General features: G+C 44.0%; 2 protein-coding genes across 4 annotated transcripts in view; one reads left to right on the top strand and one right to left on the bottom strand.

The window, feature by feature from the left end:
• Positions 1 to 521: 521 nt before the first annotated feature.
• On the bottom strand, positions 522 to 16,458 carry ORC4 (origin recognition complex subunit 4). 2 transcript variants are annotated; one of them, XM_083840539.1, is made up of 14 exons: positions 15,959 to 16,458; positions 14,848 to 14,919; positions 13,938 to 14,014; positions 12,533 to 12,623; positions 10,041 to 10,116; positions 9,549 to 9,634; positions 7,822 to 7,870; positions 7,131 to 7,282; positions 5,248 to 5,421; positions 4,843 to 4,929; positions 3,134 to 3,242; positions 1,759 to 1,854; positions 1,610 to 1,677; positions 522 to 830 (listed from the first exon to the last, which is right to left on the bottom strand). In XM_083840539.1, the coding sequence occupies exons 2-14, from the start codon at positions 14,902 to 14,904 to the stop codon at positions 642 to 644; spliced, it is 1,311 nt and encodes a 436-aa protein (XP_083696665.1). In that variant the 5' UTR covers positions 14,905 to 14,919; positions 15,959 to 16,458; the 3' UTR covers positions 522 to 641. The 2 variants fall into 2 exon arrangements, with proteins under 2 accessions (XP_083696665.1, XP_083696666.1); XM_083840540.1 differs by having other exon boundaries at positions 16,381 to 16,442.
• A 211-nt stretch (positions 16,459 to 16,669) lies between these two features.
• Positions 16,670 to 21,720, top strand: part of MBD5 (methyl-CpG binding domain protein 5) — a 135,144-nt gene continuing 130,093 nt past the window's right edge. For both annotated transcript variants that reach the window (XM_083842685.1, XM_083842683.1), the window contains exon 1: positions 16,670 to 17,048. The gene's annotated coding sequence lies outside the window, so the exon portion shown is untranslated. The remainder of the gene's footprint in view (positions 17,049 to 21,720) is intronic.

Genomic DNA, 21,720 nt, shown 5'->3' with positions numbered 1-21,720 from the left:
CGGCTGCTAAAAACGCATGTGACGTCACAGACTTTAAGGCAAGAATGAGCTAACTCGCTCTATATTCAGGAAAATCAGTCTTCCCGCATCATCCTTTCTGAAACCTAACAGCACCATCGCGAGGACATCATGAGACAGCTGGACAACCTGGAGAGAAGGTGGGCAGGTAGGCGAGGCTGCCTCGCACAAACACACCACCTGCCAGACAAAGCTAGCTGTGACTAAAGGTTTAACTAAGCTTCATGTCACGTCAAAGCTGTACTAGAGATGGATCTGCACTTCAGAACATACGGCAGGAGACCTGCAGCTGGTTATCATCTAAAGCAGCCTCAATCTGCAATTTAGAAACTCAAAGTGCAATCGCTTTGATTTCTACAAAGCAGAAGTTGAGTGTGAAGGGAAAAGTTAGCACTGAGCTGAGCTACCCCGAGCATTTAGAAGTTCTTCCAATTTACAGCCATTACAAGATAACAGGACTGCGGTTCCAAAACCAACCAGCAAAGCGAAGTGAAGCAGCCTTCTTCCAACCAAAAATTTATTAATTTGACCACCCTACTGTGGGTAAACATTACAACTTCTAGAGTCTGCGGTTAACTCCAGAAGTTCTGATGTGGCAAGGGGTACCGTGACTTCCCAGAAGCTCACAACCAGCTAAGTGATGACGTTGCCCACTGCTTAACGTCTGTCGGGCAGTTTGGGTACACCTGCAGAGCATCCATGATCTGGTTGTTGTCCAAAAGCAGTTTCATTAAGAGGTACTCTCTCTGAGTACGCACTGATGGTCTTTCTATCGGTTTGACTAATTCCAGTTGCAGTAAGTGTTCGAATGCCTAAAAACAAAAGAAAAAAATAGGAAAAAAGAAGACAACCTCACTCCGGGCTGTACTGGTCACTTTGAATGACCTACGAGGCGCTGTTTTACCAGAAGCCTGGGGTGTGCTGTCTTGACAGACATTAAATGCCAGCTCCATTCAACCCTATGTCCTTTTTGACAGGCAGTAAAACATATGTGAGCTGAGCTACAATACACTCTTCTTCTTATAGAAATAGTAATTAAAATCTCTTGTTTATATAGCCGAATGGGAATGACTTTGTTCCAATTAATCCAGAATAACAGTTCATTACAGGCACACAGCATTACTTAACTTTCTGTTTAAGTGTAACTGAATCATAATGAATCAGAAACCAGCTTAAAAGCAGCAAGACTAGAAGCTCTGACTACTGAACTACTGATCATCGAGTTAAATTCATCAGCTGAAAATATCTGCGCAACCACCTGCTGGGCTGCTACGCTACAGCAGGATGAAATGCCGGACTGTCAGCGCCCCAAGCTGAAAAACTTGAAAACCACGAGTCCTTGCAATGTTTACTTGTAAGCGGGGCATTTACCAGACCAACAAACTTCCTACCAGCCGGGCACCGACCAGCAGAGGGCAGCGCAGCACTGAGCAACACAGCCACGGGTCACATCTGTTCTGAGCAGGGTTTTCTCAACACCCTGAAGCATCCGCCCCTACTTCAAGGATTGTTTACGACTGTTCAAACGTGTGCTCTAGCAAAAGATACGCATCTGAATGCTTTAGAAAAAAAAAACACACTTCAGGTTTACCTTCATAACAACTGGCTTTTCGAAGTTGTACATGCAGTGCGCCTTCCTTTGGATGAACTTCTGAAATTCTGCGTCAGGAGGAGGAAGGAAAAGTTACTCGGGGTAAAGCGAGTGACTTAGCACGTGTACAATTCATGCATTTCTCTCACCATTGTAAACCATCTGGAAGTTAAACGGTTCTCCTTCATAAACATCATTTAAGTGTTTCATAGCTATAATTAGGCAGATTTCCAGGACAGACAAACCTAGAGGGAGAGACAAGAGCTCTAAATACCTCTCTTAAGCATATCTGAAGCGCAAGCAGTTCACACACTATATTAACACTCTTTTTTTATGCTGTAGGCCTCACGTATTTGTGGGGTTTGTCTTCATAATTGTAACAAAATCCCAGAATTAAAAGCAGCTAGATGAAAGCAGAGCATTAGTTTTCCAGATATTTGAAGCAAAAACGTTACAGAACAGGCTGCTTCTGTCAAAACGCAAGAAATTTAAGCATAAAGGCAAAATCATCGCTGCAGACAAAGAAATTTTGGCAGCATCAAGACAACCTACATGCTACCATACAGCATGTGATGAAATGAGAGTCTGAAGTTATTTGCTATTCAAATCTAAAGAAATGTTGCAGGGAATTACCTCCACAGACAGAGAATCACAGGGTCGAGCCAAACCAAAGCCTGTAAAGTCTGGGAGCAGTGAAGAAGCAATCGGATAAAATTGATCTTTTCCTGATCAGGGAAGCAATTCGTCTTGTACCTGTATCTGGGTTTATATCCTCAGCAGCCATTTAATTCTTCTTATCATTTGTACAAGTTCCCAAATATTTATCAGAGAAACCTTGAGCGCATTGCTCAATGCATTTCACTTGCTGAGGTTTAAGGAAAACCCCTCGGCCCCTCACCACAAGCGGTTGGGTGAGAGCAGCACGAGGGGTTTTCAGGCTGCCCCAGCACGCCGACACACGCCAGCGGTCAGCGCAGGAGAAGCTGGGCCAAATTCAGGTGGGTGCACACAGCCGTACCCCGTACAATTAAGCGCCCGTTCAAGCACAGGCTGTTGCAGTTGACAGACGATTTATTGCCACAGCTTGCAGCCCAAGCCCAACAGTTCCCTCACGCTACCAGCGCCGGCAGAAAGAGGTCAGCCTTTCCCCTTCCTCCCGACACACACGGGACAGAAACGCTGTCCGGGGGGGTTCCCCATGCCACCAGTGCTGACTACAAACACGCCGGCTGGTGCCGAGAGCTGTCAGACACCCGTAGCGGGGCACTGGCTGAGCGCCCTGCGCAGTAATATTTGCACCACATACCATACAACTCAATTTCGGGTGTATTCTGCACCGTTAGGCCACACACATACAAATGCAAATCAGCGGGGAGCAGGCAGATAGATGTATTCCCCAAACAGCTCACACCAAGAGGCATCGGTGCATTACGCGGTATCCCTTACATCTGAATTCCCGTGAGGCACCTGATGCTTTCCAGAGTCTTTAGAAACACCTGGGAGAAAAAAAAACCTGAGCTTTACCATGTACAATATTTGCTTTGGAGTCCATTCTGTACTGCTTGCTTGCCTCCTGAAGATCTGACGCAGTGATAAGCGGGTGATGCACAGTAACATTACTTACAGCAAGCATCTAAAAATAAAGCAGAAGACATTTTTCACTTAATTACTAATTACCAGGCACACTTTCTGCTCCGAGATGGCATGCAGAACACATTTCCCCTGGAGTCACCTACTGGAAACATTAATGAATAAACCCTGCACGCGCAGTAGGTTCGTACCAAAACCCCTGTAAATAGCTGGTAGCTACAACTGCGCTTTGCCAGCAAGGTTTTCCTGGCTTAAAACTTTAAAGCCTCCTCACTAGAGGACATAAACACTCATTAGCTTGTTTGTATTAGCTTCAGTGGATTAGCATACTTCAGTGATCGCTGTAAGAAATGACTTACAAGTCTTTAACATGTACCTTTGTACACAGCTACTCGTGCCACCGCTAGGAAAGTCTGAAGACAACTCTCAGACTACAGAACCCAAGTTACCAACTCAGAACATTTAACAGACAGTTTCACGTAGCTGCAATTTGAATCTTTAACAATCTTCAGTTGCTTGTCGCAGGAAGTGAGTTTTGAACAAGTGTAGGTTAACGCATACACAGTTAACCGACCTCCTCTGACACCACTCTTCCAAACCTACTGGTTATCTACGAGCCTTTATACGTAGCAGCTACACCGCAGCAATCTTCACTTGCTCTTCAGTAGTTCAATATTTATTGGGTTAGAAAAACTGGCTTTTAGTGACTACCTCCTACTTTCTGCAGGTCTGTTTAATACAAAAATGCTTATTTCATGCACGTAATTGAGATCTTTCCCTGAGAACATCCAATGCAATCTACCACCAGTCTTTCCCTTTCTTCCTTTCCTTATGGATGTCAGCACAACAGCCTCAAAAGCAGCACGATGATTCAGCCTTCCGCAGGAACAGAACGAAGTTTTAGATTATAAAGGCTAATGGGAATCTGAACAGGGAAGAAGGGGAGGGGCGAAGAAATGCCAGCTCTAGGACACGAACAGACACGCAGCGTGGAGGGAAGTAGAGGAAACAGACGACAGCATTTGCTGCAAGTCACTGCCCTCCCTACTTCAGGGCTAGAGGAATCTGTGATTGAGCAGTCAGCACCCGAACGGAGCTGGGAACACCCAGCACCCTCAGGTTTACCAGTTTGAAGGCAGACAGACACACAGCTGACTGCGTGAAGTCACCCACGTGAAAGAAGCCATGGGGAAACTGATCTGCCAAAGGCAAAACTGGATTCTAACAGCTCGGTTATGAGCAACGTAGTTCTTATGTAAACAAATTATTTAGCTTTGCTAAAAACAGTAACTTTTCCAAGACTTTCAAAGGGAATTTCAGAAGGAAAATATTTTGACAGTACTTCACCTACAATATTGTTTTATAAATTGAAAGGCTCCGCAAAAGTTACTTTGAATAACAAAAAAAAAAAATCACAATTTCAATTAAAAAGTAAATCCTCATGAAGCATTTGCTATAAAAATCAGAAGAACTCAAATTTGTTAATAAAGCATGGACTGATAAAGCACGCAAGAAACCAGTACTGTCAGAAGCCTGCTCATCAACAAGATGTTTCAAGTAAAGGTCCAATAACTGGACTGAAAAACTCACGTGATATATACAAATTACTTTAATTCATGAAGAAATTATATCCAAATACATACCAACAGTAAATGAAGCGAACGCAGATCTTTGGTGTAGTGAAAAAGGTTCTGCAGCACGTCTTGCACAGTTTTATCTACAGACAGATGCTTAAAAAAAAAAAAGGTATTTTTATCATCTCTGCAAATCATGTCCTATGCACATGAAAAAACAGTAGTTAGCTAACTTTTAAAAAGAGCTCAGCTGACACTGAACGATATAGTTCTTCATGTCTAACCTTAACTTTTGGTCTTGTGTGACACTTAATGTGCCCAAGCTTCAGTAAGATTACCTGTCACAATTTGGTTTATCCCATATCAATCTCAAATAGTGAAGGGAAATGCTAGTATAAAGTAAAAGCTTTACATTTATAAAATGGTGTTACTTTAGAAGTTTAACTAAAACCAAATATGAAGAGCTTTAAATACCTGAACATTATTATTCCATTTTTGTGCAAAAGTCTCATCAGGAAATTCAGCAGGAAGAGAAAGCTGTTCCTTGAATATTCTAACATACTGTTTAAAATCAAAGGAATTGATCACATAGATCTGTCGGTGAGAGAACCTTGATTTTACTCTCTTCTCCAAGAGCTCCAGGATATCCTTGTAAAAAGCAATAACAATATTTTTTTTAAAAAGCGGATACATATAGTGCATTCTTTGCTACACTAAAAACTAGAATAAAAAAAAAACACCAAAATGCGTTTTAACACAGATCCAACATGACCTTTGCTAATTATTGCCATCGATGTGCCTTGAAATGCCTAACAACTAGCCATTTACCCAAATCATGTGGTGCATACATCATACGGGATAATTAGTTGCTAGGATACCCAGCAAATTTCTCCATAGATTATGTAAATATTTCAGTTACTTAAGTCTGCGTTCAAGATGTTTCAGCCTATCAGGGCTCTCGACAAGTTGTCTGTTTAGTAGAGACGTAGGCTGGCAGCTGTCAGCTCACATGCCTTTTGTCAGACTGAAAGAATCCAGCTACAAAAAATTAAGAGCCAACACGGATCTTTTAAGATTGTCACACAGACCTAAGCAAGCCTGCCATCAAGTTGCTGGTTGAAGGTAATAGAGAAAAGCTTATTTTTCTCAGAACCAACAGCAACAGATTCGCACCCGAAGCAAGCTGTGGGATTCAACCATTTAGAGAAACACAGCACTACTCCCCTACCTTCTACTGGGACAGAATGCTTATGCTGTTTCTAGGAATTCTGGGCAGGCAACAAAAAAAAGCTTTCAGAATACTAAAATTCCTCACCAGAGTCCACAGAGCACCAACAGTGCGAAATACTGAGACTCCTTTTCATTTAGAAGTCACACTGAACGGGATGAGCAGCTGAAGAAAAACTCAGCAGCCACAGCTATCACAGCCATGACTCAGTTTCCAAAGGCTCTGCCTTAATTAGATCCAAAAGCAGAGCAATACCAACTTCTAATTCAGAGGTGATGAGGATACCAAACTTGGACAGCAACGAAGCAAAAAGACGAGGCTGCAATTTATTAGATCAACTATTAACTATTCTATTAGCTTCTAACAATTTGCTCAGCTAAATATCACCCAAACCCAGTCAACCTCAGACTGGGGCCTTGATGGAAGCCTAGATGATCTGTAAGGTCCCTTCCAACCCAAACCATTCTGCGACAGAATTATTATTGCTTTTACCATAACCCTGTCTTTTGCAACCAGAATAGTCTGAGAAAAACAGTGCATCTTTTAATTATTTTTTAATAACATATCAGCTACTACAGTGTCAGCAAGTATTATTTCACAGTATACACATCTGTCCACAGTTCCTTATGATGTAATTGTAGTGGTCACAAGTTTAATATGAATTTCAAATCCATCTTAAACATGCTCCTGTTACAGAAAAAGTACCCTACTGAAGTGTTTGCTTAAAAAAATAAATAAATCCCTTGTCCTCAGAGCAATGATTTAAATACAAGCCTATTCTTACCGATTGGTCACCAGAAAACGGAAACGCAGAGGAGCCTCTTCAAAGAGTGAACGGCAGTATAATGTGAAACAGCCACAAGGATAAATACAGATCTTCTGTGGTAGCCATAGGACAACGGTCCTGTGTCTCCTTAGAAACCCAAACCCGCTCCTTCAGCTGCAGAACTGGAGGCTTCGCAATTTTTTGGTCATCTGTTTGCCCTCAACACTTTTTATTTTTAAACTCAAAAGTCAGACCAACGGGTAATTGAGAAAAGTTTCTTAGTGAACTAAGTGAAGTCTCAGGAGCAGAAAAGAGAAGACACCAACTAAGAAAGCTGAAAACTTTGGGATTGCAATTTCTTACCTGTCTACATGTGAGTCCAATAACTGTTACTGGAGTCTGTGCTGACTGGGATATATCAAACAGGTTATACAGCAGCGTCTGATTCTTGTGATGAACAAACAAGTCAAATTCATCCAGTATAAACAAGACTGGACAACTGCTGGTTCTGTTTCCTGAGACAGCAAGTTAGAAAATGAGTATGGTAACATCATCATTTCTACAGCCTTCACAACTTCTGCTTTTAACAATTTACGTCTTCTTTTAGCTATCTCACTAGGCCATCCTTTCACATATCTATTGCACATATGTACATCCTTTCACACATGTTTTGATTGCTACAACAGTAAAAAGAAAAATACATGGAAACTGGCTAAGGTTTGTGCTGTTCTGCCAAGCATCATGTCCAGTTGCAAGGAAAGAGTTATTTCTATGGCTATTTTTTAGAAACGCTATTTTTAATAGCTTCAGTCAGAATAAAAGAATCTGTCCTTCACAGCTGACCATTGTATGTAAACTTTATGGCATCAGCTGAGTTAGGTCCATACTTGTTTGGCATTACACATTTTTTCCATTATTTTGCAACCATAACGTTCTTGGGCAAGACCTCCTTACGCCACTTGTACAAGTAGATGAAGAAACATCTGTATTCTAGCTTCTCAGTCAAGTGACAAACAGAAACACGCAGTTTCAGAACAGGGATAGTCGTGCTTACCTTTCCTTAAAGCTTCAAGGAGGAACGCAAGATTTTCAGCAAAACTGCCCTGTACAGGGAAAAGAGATTCACAGTATTTTTTCAGTGTCATTCTCAGAATACGACTACATCAAGTTCAGGCATGTACTGAAGCTCATCTCCTTCTCAAACCCTCCTTTCAAAACCAGGACATATATGAAATTTACAAGGTTACTTCATATTGTATAACCACAAATGCTTCAAGCAAGTGAAGAAAACTGATAGGTAACTCTACTTTGATCCATGTTTTTCAGCCTGAAAATCCCAAACTAATTGCCTCAGGCATAAATTAGCGATCAGAAGAATGTTTGTATTAAGCTAAATTTACAGGTAGCTTTATCTTTTCCTTAAACAGCTACTGCATTCCCAATTTCCCATTTACACATAGGCAACAACTGCCACATAATGGGTTCTATTAAGAATGAGTATGCGGGTTATTAATTTGCAACCTTATGAGATGGAAGCATCACATTCATGTGAACAGTGAATTGCTAAGACTACCCTGCTTTATTTACACACACATTGACACGCTTTGTGGCGTACAAGTTGCAAGGCAAGAAATAATAACTGAAGACCACAAACCCTACTGAAGAATGCAGATGAACCAATTTACTCTCTGAAAGTGAACTGCAGAAGCTAAGAAAGAAAAAGTTTCTATGGACAGAAGCAAGGGCATTCCTGCAAATCAGTGTTTGCAACAGAAGGGAATAGACAGCTAAGGGTTTAAAGTAGTACTCCACACTAAGTTAAAGTAGACAAAAGTACTTTGAAAGCTGCTTCGAGTTCTCTGATGAAAAGGGAAGGCTTTCAAACAGCTATACTGACACTAAATACTTGCCATTTCATTTTATTTCTGCAGTTATATTTGGGAAAATTTTAGCTCAGCGCCAAAAACAGTTGTCCGTTTTCTGCATCTAAAAATCATCTGGGGTAGCTAGAAAATCAAAGATAACAAAGCCTACTAACTACAACTGACAGGTCGTCTTGTATTCCACACTGCCTGCAGCCTCGTCCTCCGGAGCACTTCAGCTGTTCTCCTTATTACTTCAGTACTAGTTTAACTAGGTTTCTTATCTTTGGGAAAAAGTCAATAGAGGAAAACATTTTGAAAGAATTTCTATGCAAAATGAGAACTCTAAGATGACAGCAATCTGGATACATATCCCTACGAAATAGGAAAGCTTTCAAATATACTAAAGATACCGTTTTTTTGGCCAGTTAATTTGCCTACTCTTTTGTCTTGAGCTGTTATAAAACAGATGTTTCCAAAATACTCTAATCCTCTGAACACAGTCTCTTTGGAATGCTTAATATTTGTTTCGTTCAGAGGCTGCAACTAAGTTTTAAGGGAGCCTTTGCATTCCTCTATTTGTTTAAATTGAAATGTATGTTTTTTGAAAAAGTATTCATTAATACTCCTCAACTAGCAACATCCAACACCTGTGTAGAACACGCTTTTTGCCTTGAAGTGTTTGTAACCCAGGGTCATTATAGGCAAAGACTTTTGCAGCACACCACAGCCATCAATTTCTATTTATATTAAAAGACAGAGCTTTGGGAAGACTGGGCCAGCCGACTCACTACTGAGAGTTAATGAATTCGCTCTCAGTGCCTACTCAGTCTCAACGAGCTGCATCCTCTACCACTAGTTTTCTAGGCAAGGATTTTACAGGCAGATAAGCAAAGAGCATAATGAAGTCAATACTTACAAAAACTTTATCCCCAACCACATTTTCCAGGCGCAACTGTCTGGTGATCTCCTTCAGGGCCACTTTATCATTAGTCTGCAAAAGCCCTGAAAGAAAACGATTTTTCGTGAAGAGCTGGCAGTTCTCTCTCACTCCAAGCAGCCGCATCTACTGCCACTAGAAGCTCACTCAGAAGCTGCTCTCAGTTTCAAGCCTGACAGAGCTAGACCCTTTTAACAATTAAGGCTAGACAAGTAAGTTCCCACATGTAATACAAAGTTACTTCAAAAAATTTGTTCACAACTGAACTGATTTTCAACATTTTGAGAAAAAGCCAATTAAAGCACGTGAGCTGTCTTTCTATAGATGCCAAGAACAACATTTGGGAGCTCACAGATGAGCGCGTCCATATTTGAGACTAGATTGTACCTGCTGAAACCAGAACTCTTGTTAAGTGCATACTATAACACAGCAACTGCACGTAACGTATCAGAGCAGTACTGTACTACTTGCCATTCAGACGAACTTCCAAGAGGTTCTCTCTAACTTGTTTGATTTCCATGAGATCTTTCAAGACATGATTTAGTAACTAGGAAAAGAGAAACAAAATCACTTTACGACAAGATTAATGGATTAACAATTTAAAAAAGCTACAAACTGGTATTATCAGATAGGAAACAGTATGCACGGTTGAGTTCGGTAACAAAATCTTTTGAATATTTTCAAAAGTATTAAAGTTACATTACTACCATGACTGTAGCAATTACATTTGTTCATTCTGCTGAATTATTAATGGAAGAAATATCTCCAGTATTTTAGTCTCTACATTTTTGAATCAATATATCGAGCTTTTGCTTCAACCAAAGCTTTAAGAGTCCAATATGCAACAGAATTTGTCTTCCAACGTAGTGCAGTATTCAGCTTCATTAGATGCTCTAGAACAAAAATCCCCGCTTTGAATCTTTAAAGACACTATGCTTGCTTACTCTTTTCATCTTAAACTTCAGAAGCATGAGACAAAAATTAAATTGTACACGTTCACATCAACTACTGCTTATAAAACTTAGGGGTCCCAAATTTACAGTCCATCAGTGCCAAGTCTTTCAGAGCTTGCGCTTGGTAAAAAATCACGAAGCGTTGTATTAAAACATTCATAAACAGATGGAATCTTAACTTTTTGTTCACTCACTGCTTCTTGTCCTTTACTTCCCCCAGCCGAAAATTTGCAGGTCCTATCTATGTATATGTATAAATATATCTGTATATAGAATTAAGAGATGTTCTTATAAAAAACTTATTCTCTTAATAGGAGAAAAATCATTTCTCATTTACTGGCATTCTGGCAGGAGGATTCACAAATTTTCATCTTTCCTATCTTTATGTAAAGGGTTTAAAAAACAATTGAATCCTTAATAAATAATAATAGCTTGTGTTTTAGAAACTAGGGGTGGGTGGTATGGGGAACAACATGTGTGGCAGATTGGTCTGTTTGGGGTTTTTTGTTTATTTGCCTTTTTTTTTTTAAAGCTTTCACCTCTGCTCCAATTTACCCACAGTATAAAGCTCATCTGTGTTTTTCTATTGCTGTTGTATTTTGAAGCAGATACAGTTAACTGACTCCTACTACAGGTACCAACAGTTAGTATACGAACACTCCGAACAAAAAAAAAAAAAAAAAGGCTTATTTCCTTGGTTTGTCAAGTTTATGCACCGTAAGAAGATGTCATCCATTCTGGCTAGCTCCCTACCCAACAATTACAATTGTACTCTCAAAGGCTACATTGCACACACATGAAAATCCAAGAAATATTTTCTGCACAGTGAGAGTGCTTGTTGTTTAACTAATGAATTTGTAAGTCTAAGAAAGGAATGATCAGCTCCAGTTTAAGACTAGTAAGCAGTCTGTAGGTGGAAGAATCCTGATTTGATATTGTTTTTTTCAGCCCTTTTTCCCCTCCTTCAAAGCATTTTGGCAATTATCCTTCTTCTGAAGTGCCATGGGTAATGGAGGAAGGTAACAACACAGACTGTTTTTGAAATGCAAAATAACAAAGCCATCAACAAATTGGCAGAATGATTTCAAGTGTCAGCTGTATCACAGGCACGTTTACCATCTATAAATTCATTCCTGTTCAACTGCATTCGAAACATTGAAGGCCACTCGCTCTAGCAGTTGCGAAGGCTCCCAAAGTCCATCTCAAATACTTTCTTTGGTAACAACCAACCTATTTATCAATCACATACTCATGTAAACATAAGAGATTTATGCCTTTCCATAATAAATATATTATAACTTAGATAGCAATGGTCTCTGACAAGTTTCAAATGGGATTAAGACACATTACCATTCTCTACATATCAACAGCTACATAGAAATCCACCCTCAAATCCACTCCCTTCGGTTTTTGGATGCCTTTTCAGTCATCTTTACAGAGGCCTGATAGCAATAGTGGGTGAACATTTAAAGGACTTGTCAAACAAAACCTGACTGTAATCAAAGATGAACTCTTCTGTGGCAAGAACCATGGCAGAAGTGTAACAGGAGAAATGCCAAAAGAAGACAGAACCTATGATGCTGGCAGGTTACAGAGCAACAAACAACTTGTTCCGATAAAAGAATTTACATTTTTCAAGTTTGGGGCACCTGTAGTTACGTCATAAGACTTGGTAAAGACATGCGAGGGATTCCAAAACCATGCATACTTCTACAAGTCACTGCAAGGTTGGACAGGCCCATGTTTTTGTCAGCTGCACATGAAGTTATTCATTTTATAAAATTACTCTGTGTTTGAGAAGTTTCAGATTTCTCCATACTGTTATTCAACAGGATTAGCCCATAAGAAATCCTAGAACATTTTCACGTTATGTGTAAACAACTAGCAATTCCCTCTCTAAAAGCAGGCAAAGAGATGAAAAATCAGCTCCAAAAGCTCTCACGACTTCAGTGGGGTCATCTACCTCATGCTTTATTTGACTTTGTATAAACTTTTAAATGGTGTTTATACCGCAGTCTTTCCTGATCCACGGGGTCCAATAATGAGGGCAGAATTACTTTCTCCATGAACTGTAGTTCGCTTCAGCAGTTCCAGCAGATGTCTGTGATGAAAACAGTATTGGGTTAAACTTCAAACCAGGCAACATTCACTGAAATGATGGAAAAATCCAAGAATTGTTACCACCTAAGAGAAAACTCGATACATTTCACCTTGTTTTCAGCATTCAAGGCATGCAAAATGCAATACAATGAAGTAAAAAAGGCTGAGTGATGAGATCTCTTAAAGTATTTTGAAATACTAAAACATGCAGGAAACGGGAATATCACTCATTCATCAAGTTCTACAATTCTCTACCACAAAAGAACAAACTTAACATTAATTTCTTTAAAAAAAATAAGGTCATTTTATGTGACACCACTTCTAAAGGAGTCATCATGGTACAGCTGTAAATAATGCGTACATTTTTGTCCACTCTTTGAGAGCTAACTCTGGCAAAGAGCCCTGATACATCTTAGGTAAGAAAAACTAGACATTGGGAAGTTTGTTGGATTTTCTACCCGGTGTTACCCATCAGCAGTGGCATATTAGGGGGAGTCTGCAAACAGACCATTTTCAGAACCCCAATATAAAGAGGGGTGGCTTGGTTTGTTGCACACTAACATCACAGTAACGCATGTTCCCAGAACAATATACACGTCTATGTGGTATCTGCACGCGTATTACGCTACACTACTTTAATAACCCAAAATGTCGTTATTCTTCCCACGGAAGGAAAGGAAACTCATGCTCAAGTTCAACTTCTATAAACTACTTCTAAAAAAAACAATGTGATTCATGGCTAAAACAAGCTCCTTAGGTGCTTGTTTGTTATTCACAGACTTTGACCTTGTAAGTGCAGAAGGATTAGTAATAGCGTGGAGTTATTGTAGCAGTCTCTTCTGTCTCAGTCTCTTCTCCCTAACGTTAACCTTTACATCTGGACCCTGAGAAGTCAATTTGATTCAAATATCAGTCTCCACTTCAAGAAACATGATGTTGGCATCCAAGGTTTAAGATCAACTTTTAATGCTTAATTTCCTATACACAAGGGTATTTGAAATGACTATACAGATTCACAACAAGAGAATTTAACTTTTTGCTTGGTCAGATCATTAAACACTGTCTTAGAATATACCCTAAAATGATATTTCAGGCTCAAAAAAGCATTTCAGGAATTACAGAATTTGAACAAAGGACAACACAGACCAACAAAAGAGCAAGTAACAGTTGTATAAAGCCCAAGAGAAACAACTCTTAGAAGGATGGCACTGCAAGTCATCTAAGCCTGTATAATTTAGAAAAACGGGGGTAGCAGACTGATTATTTTTAATTCTGTGGCTAAAATAGAAATTATTAGTTGGATCTGCTCACTCACCTGTACTGATGTTCAGTCCCAAACAGTTTTCCAGTAGCATAATGGTGACACAACCTTTCACGTAACAGTTTTTGCACCTATGGATGCAACACAAGACTCAAAACCAATGCTTGGTGTTTCACACCCCAGAATGTACCAGGAACGTAATTACTGCAGTAAAATAATAGCAAAATATGCATACAGCTGCTCTACGGGCAAACTTCAGTTGTTTTCAACGGCACAAGGCCTTGAAAGTATGAATAACGTTGTCAGAAGCAGAACTTCTAACAGACTCTCCATAGCAGAAAAGAGAATAATTCAATCCACAACAGCAGCGTGAGTCTTTGGTCCCTCTGTTGCAATTCCTTTCCTTCACCCCCAAAGGGATGTTATACCAGTCTCTAAAATTAGGTCAGCACCACATCTAATTCATAGGTGCAAGAAAACGTGTACCAGCACACTTCAGCATCACCGTGTATTTCTCCCTACCACTTGGTAACAGGCTTTTGGTATCTTGGAAACATGGTTCCTGCTGACACTTACCCAACTTTTAACTCAGGATGGAACTATCACTATCAGCTTTAGGTGGTTGGCTGAAAAATAAGCACACAGATACACTCCCCAGCAAGCGTAAGTAATGGATAAAAGAATGCTAAATATCTATTTTGCACATAATTCCACTTTACAAAAGGAGATCTTTGCTTAATACATGAGCTGTGTTTGTCCATCTCATTTTTCATTTACCTTTCCTTCTGCTAAATCCCTGTTAACTTAATTACTAGATTTATTTTGGTTTAATGAATGATTCAAAGACAGCCTGGTCCATCCACAAGTGAAAGCGTTCTTCTACGAAGGGCTAGTAAAAACCTACAGAATTATGTGGATGGAAAGGTTTCACACTTTAAAACCAGCTAATAAAGATGTTACTGACCTGTGAAATGCATTCTCCATTTGTACTGATGCTCTCCTTTGACTTACGTTTACTCATTGCAGAAGTTTTCACCTTTACATAAGAAAACAGAACTATAATTATTTGGAAAACAAATTAGTTTAGTGTACGTTACTCACAAACTACGTAACGCACTGAATTTACTACCACAAACACAGGGCAACCACTCATTTTTGAGAACTGTGGAAATAACAAACATCTTCTTAACAGATATAGATGTAGTAGTTCATCTTGTGGAAAGATAAATGCATTTTTAATTAACTTCTGTTCAGAAATTGTATACAAACATAGATTTGCTTTAGGATGCTTCTCAATACAATGCAAACGGTACTTCAAGTAATTGACGTGAGACCAAACAGACTTCCAAGCTTTTCTAGCAAGTTCTTCAGATAACGGCAAAGACAACAGCCAACTGTCTGTGAACGATGAGCCAAGTTCTGCGAAGAGAGCACAGCCATGCACAAGCTGATCGTGTGCAGAACCAGGCAGGGGTGGCACAGCTCGTGCACTGAGGCTCACTCTGCCGCGTTCCCATCTCTTTGGGCAGGAGCCGATCTCAGATTATTGTGCACAATCAGCTCCGTACTCCTCGGTAAGGTGCACTAACACATACGTTTACCTTCTCCTGTGACTGTCACAAGCAATGTATTCATCTTAACACTATTTAGGGTAGTCTAAAGTAATAAATATATGCTGCTGGAGCTGGAGCAAGCTATAGGCGTATTGTAACATGCTTTTAAAAGTAGAACTGGCTCTCCATCTTTCTACCCGTACAGCTACCGTGGTGTGACTCCAATAATCTGGGGAAGCACAGAGGAAACAACCAGCACAGCTCCTCCAGACATACAAAGAGAAGCCCACGATGAAAACTTCTGCAGCGCTTCAGCCCAGGGCACGTCTGTGCAGGCTCAGGCCCTCAGCGAACGCCCAGACACAAGCCCTGGGCAGCCTGAGGGGGCTCAGTGTGATGCGGGAGGGTGGCACGGCCACTTCACGGCGCCTGGATGTACCAAAGCTGGACTGAAAACACTCAGTGACTGAACGTGCTACTGTGTGGGTAACTGAAGAAATCTTTCTTATTACCTGCACCTACCTGGTTAGAATAAAAAAAAAAAAATGAAAAAACAGGAGCAAGTCTTTTCCAGGGGTTTCTCCCAGTCACTTTTTAAAGCAGCAACGCGGGGTTTGGAGGCGAGCGGGACGGAGGAGCCCTCACGATCAGGATCAGCACCAGCACCCCGCACCCAGTCAGCACGGCCCCGTTCCCGTCCCGTGAGGCACCGGACCGGTACCACAGCGATACCGGACCGGTACCGGACCCACCACAGCCCCCGTCCCTCAGCCGCTGCCGGCTTCACCCCTTCCACAGCAGGTCCCGGCCTCCGAGGCCGCCTCCCCGTGCTCAGAGCCTCCCTGGGGGCCCGTCCCGGTCCCCCAAATTTCCCAAAATTTCCCAAAACCCCCCCAAATCCCCCAAACCCCCCCGCTCCCCCCCGCTCCCGCCCCGTCCCTCACCTGAGGCGCCGCCGCCCCCCTCCTCCCATCACCCCCCGCGCCTCCCTCCCCCTCCCCTCCCTCTCCCCCCCACCACGTGACCCCTCCCTCCCCCTCCCCTTCCGCCCCTCCCTTCCCCCATCCCCTTCCGGGTGCGCGCGCGCGGGGCCCTATGGGAAGCCCCTCCCACCTCCCTCCCCCCGCCCCCCTCCGTTCCCCCCTCCCTCCTCCCTCCTCCTCCCCCCCTCCCGCCCCCCCCCACGCCGCTCCCCCCCCCCCCCCCCGCGGCGCATGCGCGCTGCCCGCTCCCCGCTCGCCGCCCGGCCGCGCCGAGCCCGCACCCGAGCGGCGGCCGCTGACGATGCGGAGCGCGGGGGGGGGCGGGGGGCGCCGGGCTTCACCCCGTTAAAGGGACAGGCCGCCAATTCCGACCGGGGGCCGGACTTTCTCCCTACCCCCCCCCTACCCCCCCCCCTCCGTCCTTAATTCCTCCTCCTTCCTCTTCTTCCTCAGAGCCCGCGGGCGGCGGCGGCGCCCAGTCGGTTCCCCCCCCCCCCCCCCTCCTGCTCCCGGCGGAGGCCGCGGGCACGGAGCGGCCGGGCCCCCCCCCGCACCCCCCCCCGCTCCCCTCCTCCCCCTTTATTGCCCTTTGTGTGCGCCGCCGCCTGCGCCGCCGGGGGGCCGCCGAGGTGAGTGCCGGGCCGGGCCGGGCCGGGGGGGAAAACAAGGCAAAAAACGCGAAAAAACGGGGCGGCGGGGCTCCCGGCGGCGGGGAGGGGACGGGGAGCGAGCGGGGGGGGGGTTACGGGGTGTGGGGGGGGGGTTGTGGGGGCACGGGCGGGTTGGGGGGTTGTTTTCCTGGGGAAAGTTGGGGAACAGCCAAGTGGGGGGGTGCGGGGGGTGTTGGGGTGGCTGGGGGTGGGTGAAGATACGGGGGGGTTCCGGAGGTGTTGGAGGTGGATGAAGGTATGGGGGGTTCGCAGAGGTATTGGGGTGTCCTGACGTAGGGGGGGGTGGCTGGGGATATGGGGGGTTCCCGGAGTTATCGGGGTGCCGGAGGTATTGGGGGTGGCCTGGGGTATCGGGGTGCCTGGAGGTGGTGGGGGTGCCTGGGGATACAGGGGGTTTCCAGAGGTATTGGGGCGGCTGGAGATACGGGGGGCGGCTGGAGGTATGGGGGGTACCCCGAGGTATTGAGGTAGCCGGCCGTATAGGGGGTGGCCGGAGGTATTGGGGTGGCCGGACGTATAGGGGGTGGCTGGACATATTGGGGTCCCCAGGGTCTGCCCCCCGCTGGGCCTCCGCCGGTGGCGTTTCAGCGCCAGCCCCGAGTTCCCCGACCCGAGCGCCGGCCGAGGCCCCGGCCCTACAAAGCCTGGGAGCCCCACTCAGCCCCGCGCCCAGGGCTGGCCCTACAGCTCTGGCCCTACAGCTCGTGGGGTTTGGTGCGGGGCGGCAGCCCCCCGTGGGGGCCGTCGGCGGGCGGCCGCGCTGGGCAGGAGGCATCGTCGCAGGTATTTTTGTTGTCATCTCGCTCGCCACGGCCTTGTGCCGGGAAGGCCACGGCTCTCCTCCGGCGGCACCGCGGATGTTGGCAGCGCAGCTAGGTCGGGCTCCGCCGGCGGGCCGAGCAGAGTGCGCGGGGTTTGCCTGCTGGGAGAAGGGAAGGTGCGCGCCCAACCGCCTGCGATAGACGAGAGGTGAGGGGACGAGCTCGATCCTCAACTGCGGCCGCGAGGAAACGCTGGGACGAGCCTTCCAGGGGCTGCAAAGAGCCCAGAAGTAGGAGTTGGGGCATTAACGCGGAGTTGAAATAAAGAGTCCCCGATGTCAGCCCGGTGTTTACGGTGAAATCGCTGTGGTCTGCTTATTTCTGGAGCTTAATTGCGTTCTTCGTAATTTCGGAAAGACAGTTTTGAGTGCTTGGTTTATTAAGTACCGCGGCGTATGCTGAACCATGAAGTAGGCCGTCGGTATGTATTTCATTGGGGCATCGCAGTTAAATGGAGGTCAGCAGCGAGCATGCGTCACCTCTGCCTCATACGGGCAGGAGACCCGCAAGGAAGAACCCTCCCGTGAACGCTTTGGTATCTCTAGTTTCTAATTTGTGCGTGAATACCTGGTGCCAAGCTGCAGTGTTGTGATCAAGCTGGAAAGAGTTTGAGAAAGCAGTAGTTTGATTGGGCGCAAGGAGCGGGAGCGATATCTGTTTGGTCCGGCACTTAAAAATACCGTGAAAATGAGCTGAAGCCATAAATGTAGTTGTTTTAGTAGTTTGCCCTCAGTTTTCTGTTAGCACGAGGAAACTGGTTGCCTTTGGTTTTAAACACATGAAAAATTTTGGTAGAGCGATAATCCTCTTCAAACCCAGCAGCTGCGCGTACAGACCCCGTTCTTTAAACGTGTGGTTCTCCTTTGAGTTGCTTTACTATGTGCAAGAATTGGACAGCAGCAGACTGTCCGGGGATAAAGGACAGGGGTTTGTGTTTTTCATAACAAGGCTTCTTTCTCAACTGGAGATCCTGTTGATGTACTCTCATCTGGATGTGGGAAGCCGTAGCAGCCTCAGGATTGTGCTCCCGATACAAGTGGAGCTGCAGCTCTGCGACTTTGATGGCCTACAGCTGATGAGATGTATTATTTATTACAAAGATTAACACTTCCATTTCTTTGTGCTTTAACGTTGGAGATTGATACGATTTGATTGAATGCGATTGCTCGGTAAAATGCCCTACCAGAACTCCAAAACTGGATGGAATAATTCAGGGTCTTCTCTGGTTTTAAATCCTAGAGATGAAATTGCTAATAATCCCTCAGTTTCCGTAGGCCTCCAGCTCCTGCAGCCAGGTCTGTGCTCGTAAGACAGCCGCCGATCTGGGGGGATTTGGTAGGGAAGGCCCGTCCCTGCCAAGGAACCGTTTGTGGGGCTGGGGTTCAGAACCAGAGCGCATTCGGGGCTGTGCCAGAGGTAATCCCTGCGTTTCCACGGGAATGCCTCCTACAGAGGGGTCTAAGGCTAATTTGGGGCGGCTGGCGGCTGTCACAACAGCCTCCTAAGAACTGAAAGAATTGAGTCCTTCGGCTCATTTTACGGAAGACTGCTAGTTATCAGCAGCTGTAACGGAGTTTTGTGGGGCTTCTTTAAGCTCTTTCCGCTGCTGCTATCAGTAGGTATTTACGAATGCTGGTTGCTTCTAGGAGAACTTTGCGCATCTCTTCCCATGAGTTATCTTCTGAGCAAAAACTAATCGTTGTTTTCACGCGTTCCAGGTTAGTGACTTCCCAGGCTCAGTCTGAGAGTGGGTTTGAGTTAGCCAGGAACCACCAAAATGTAGGCAGTGCTAGATGCGAAGTTCTCTTTGGGCCAGGCGTAGATCTGTCTTTGGAAGCCTTTCCTCAAAGTCTACCATCATATCGCACGTGCATTGTTGTCGAATGTGTTTGTATTTGGTCTGGGGAAAGGGGTGGTTAAAGAAACTCCCGCTTTCTGACAGAGTTCTTGCAACACTTTAACTTTTCCATGCTTACAATCCGTTCATTCTTTGGATCTGGAGGGATCAGGCTTGCTGTTTGTTGTAAAAAAGCACTGAGGATGTTGGTGAAAGCAACAGTCTGCCCAAAAATGGGACGCCTCCTTTAACATTGGGTTTCTTTGACTTGGTTCGTCGGTAGGTTGTTGGGTTTTTCCCTGCCGTTATTCATGGCGATTCCTTGTATGTGGAAGGGCCTCTCCTTACAGACCTTGAAGACGGTCTGTAAGTGCAGTGCTCGTGTCTGAGCGGGCAGCGAGCCCATAACACATGAGGGTGGCCCCTCGTGCCCACCTGGGGCTCTCCGGGGGCTGTGGAGGCCCTCTGCCCACAGCACTCATGAGAGAAAATCTTGTCTATAAGTGGCACAGGACACAAAATTTCAAAGTGACTAAGCTTCCTTTTCAACAACGCTGTTAAAATTTGTGAAGAGCAGGGAGTTCTGGTGCTCCTTCGGGGTTTGTTGTGTGGTTTGGGGCTTGCTTTGTTTGTTCCTTTTTAAGGACCCCGTATTGGTTTCTGTATCATCCCATCGGAAGTGAGTATCAAGAGTTGCCATTGGTTTCGATAACAAAAAGAGATGGGATACGTTTTTGAGCATGCTTATGTCATTAAGGACCTTCTTTGTAAGAGCGATCTGCATGTTTGGAAGCACGGACTTTCGTTGGCTTTTCTTTGTAATTATTTTGGGAGCGATTAGGTGGCATAATCCTGCTCAGTCGGTTTCAGATAGGCCTGCACGAGAACCGGAGCCTGGATTAGGAACAGAAATTTGGAGAAGCATTGGAGACATAGAACTAAAGCGTCCTGAAAGCTGCGGAACTAGGGTTGAATCAAGTGGGAAGCTAATAAAGAGCAGCAGATCAGAAATTAAGCAGTGCTGACTCCTTTCCAGCCTCCAAATTCTGAGTTCGCTCTTACTGTGATACCTACTTGCTGATGAGTTGTCTAGAAAGGAGCTCAGACTTGGCAGATTTTAAGTCAATTAAAATTTGTCAAAACCACATAGAATGCAAAGTTAGAAACTGTATGAGTACATGGGCATACATGTCTAGCTACGTACGCAAATGCATGTGGGTATCTACATGCAGGAATATGAAAAAGAAGGGTCAAAACTAGATAGTTTAAAACAGAACTTAAAGCAATTGTGTGGCTCCAAAGATCTGTATTTGCAGTCTTACCTCGGAGTTGTTGTTTTGATCTGGCACATGGCAGCAGGAATCAGTCATTACCATGAGATGGCTATTCATAGACCTTTGTGAAATGAGTTGATCATCTCGGTTTATCTGCAGCTTGACAGGTGTTCCCATCACAAAAATCTCCATTACCCCCTGTCCTTCCCATGGGAATGACTAAGGAACAAATCACTGAGAGTGCCTTTGAGTGCCTCTCTCATCTCCAGATGTTGGTTCCCTGAATTTGGTGCTTTGAGGGTTTGTTGTTTTGTTTTTTTTTCCTGAATCCTCTGTTCTGAGAGCTTTAAATTTACTTTAAAAATGGAAGCATTAAAATGATTGGAAATTCTTCATGAGCTTTCTACCAACTTCCTTCATCAAAGAAGGAATAAAGGATTTCATTCATTACTATGGTTAAATTCTTCAACTTTTTAATTCTTTTACAGGAAATATTTTTAAAATAAAGCAACCAAAACAATGTTTTAAAAATTCTTACCTTGTGACCATATCTGGTAACTAAGACCCACAGCAGCACTACGTTAATTACATTATTCCCATACAATGTGGAGATGAAGCCCAGGATTTATTTTTATATTCATAGTTATTTATATATATATATATATTCTCTTAATTTGAGGTTAGTCTAGATTTTCAGT

Source organism: Anser anser, assembly GCF_964211835.1.
Source record: "Anser anser genome assembly, chromosome: 6".
Lineage (NCBI taxonomy): Eukaryota > Metazoa > Chordata > Aves > Anseriformes > Anatidae > Anser > Anser anser.
The sequence above is the reverse complement of the archived record's forward strand: the minus strand, read 5'-3'. Positions and strand labels throughout refer to the sequence as shown.

What these genes read in the sequence shown, in the direction of transcription:
- ORC4 (XM_083840539.1), bottom strand. Translation starts at nt 14,904, where the DNA reads ATGAGTAAACGTAAGTCAAAGGAGAGCATCAGTACAAATGGAGAATGC. An exon ending in GGGACTGAACATCAGTACAG is followed by an intron (nt 12,624 to 13,937) that starts GTGAGTGAGCAG and finishes TTTTCATCACAG; the next exon opens with ACATCTGCTGGAACTGCTGA. An exon ending in AAAAGCCAGTTGTTATGAAG is followed by an intron (nt 831 to 1,609) that starts GTAAACCTGAAG and finishes TTTTGTTTTTAG; the next exon opens with GCATTCGAACACTTACTGCA.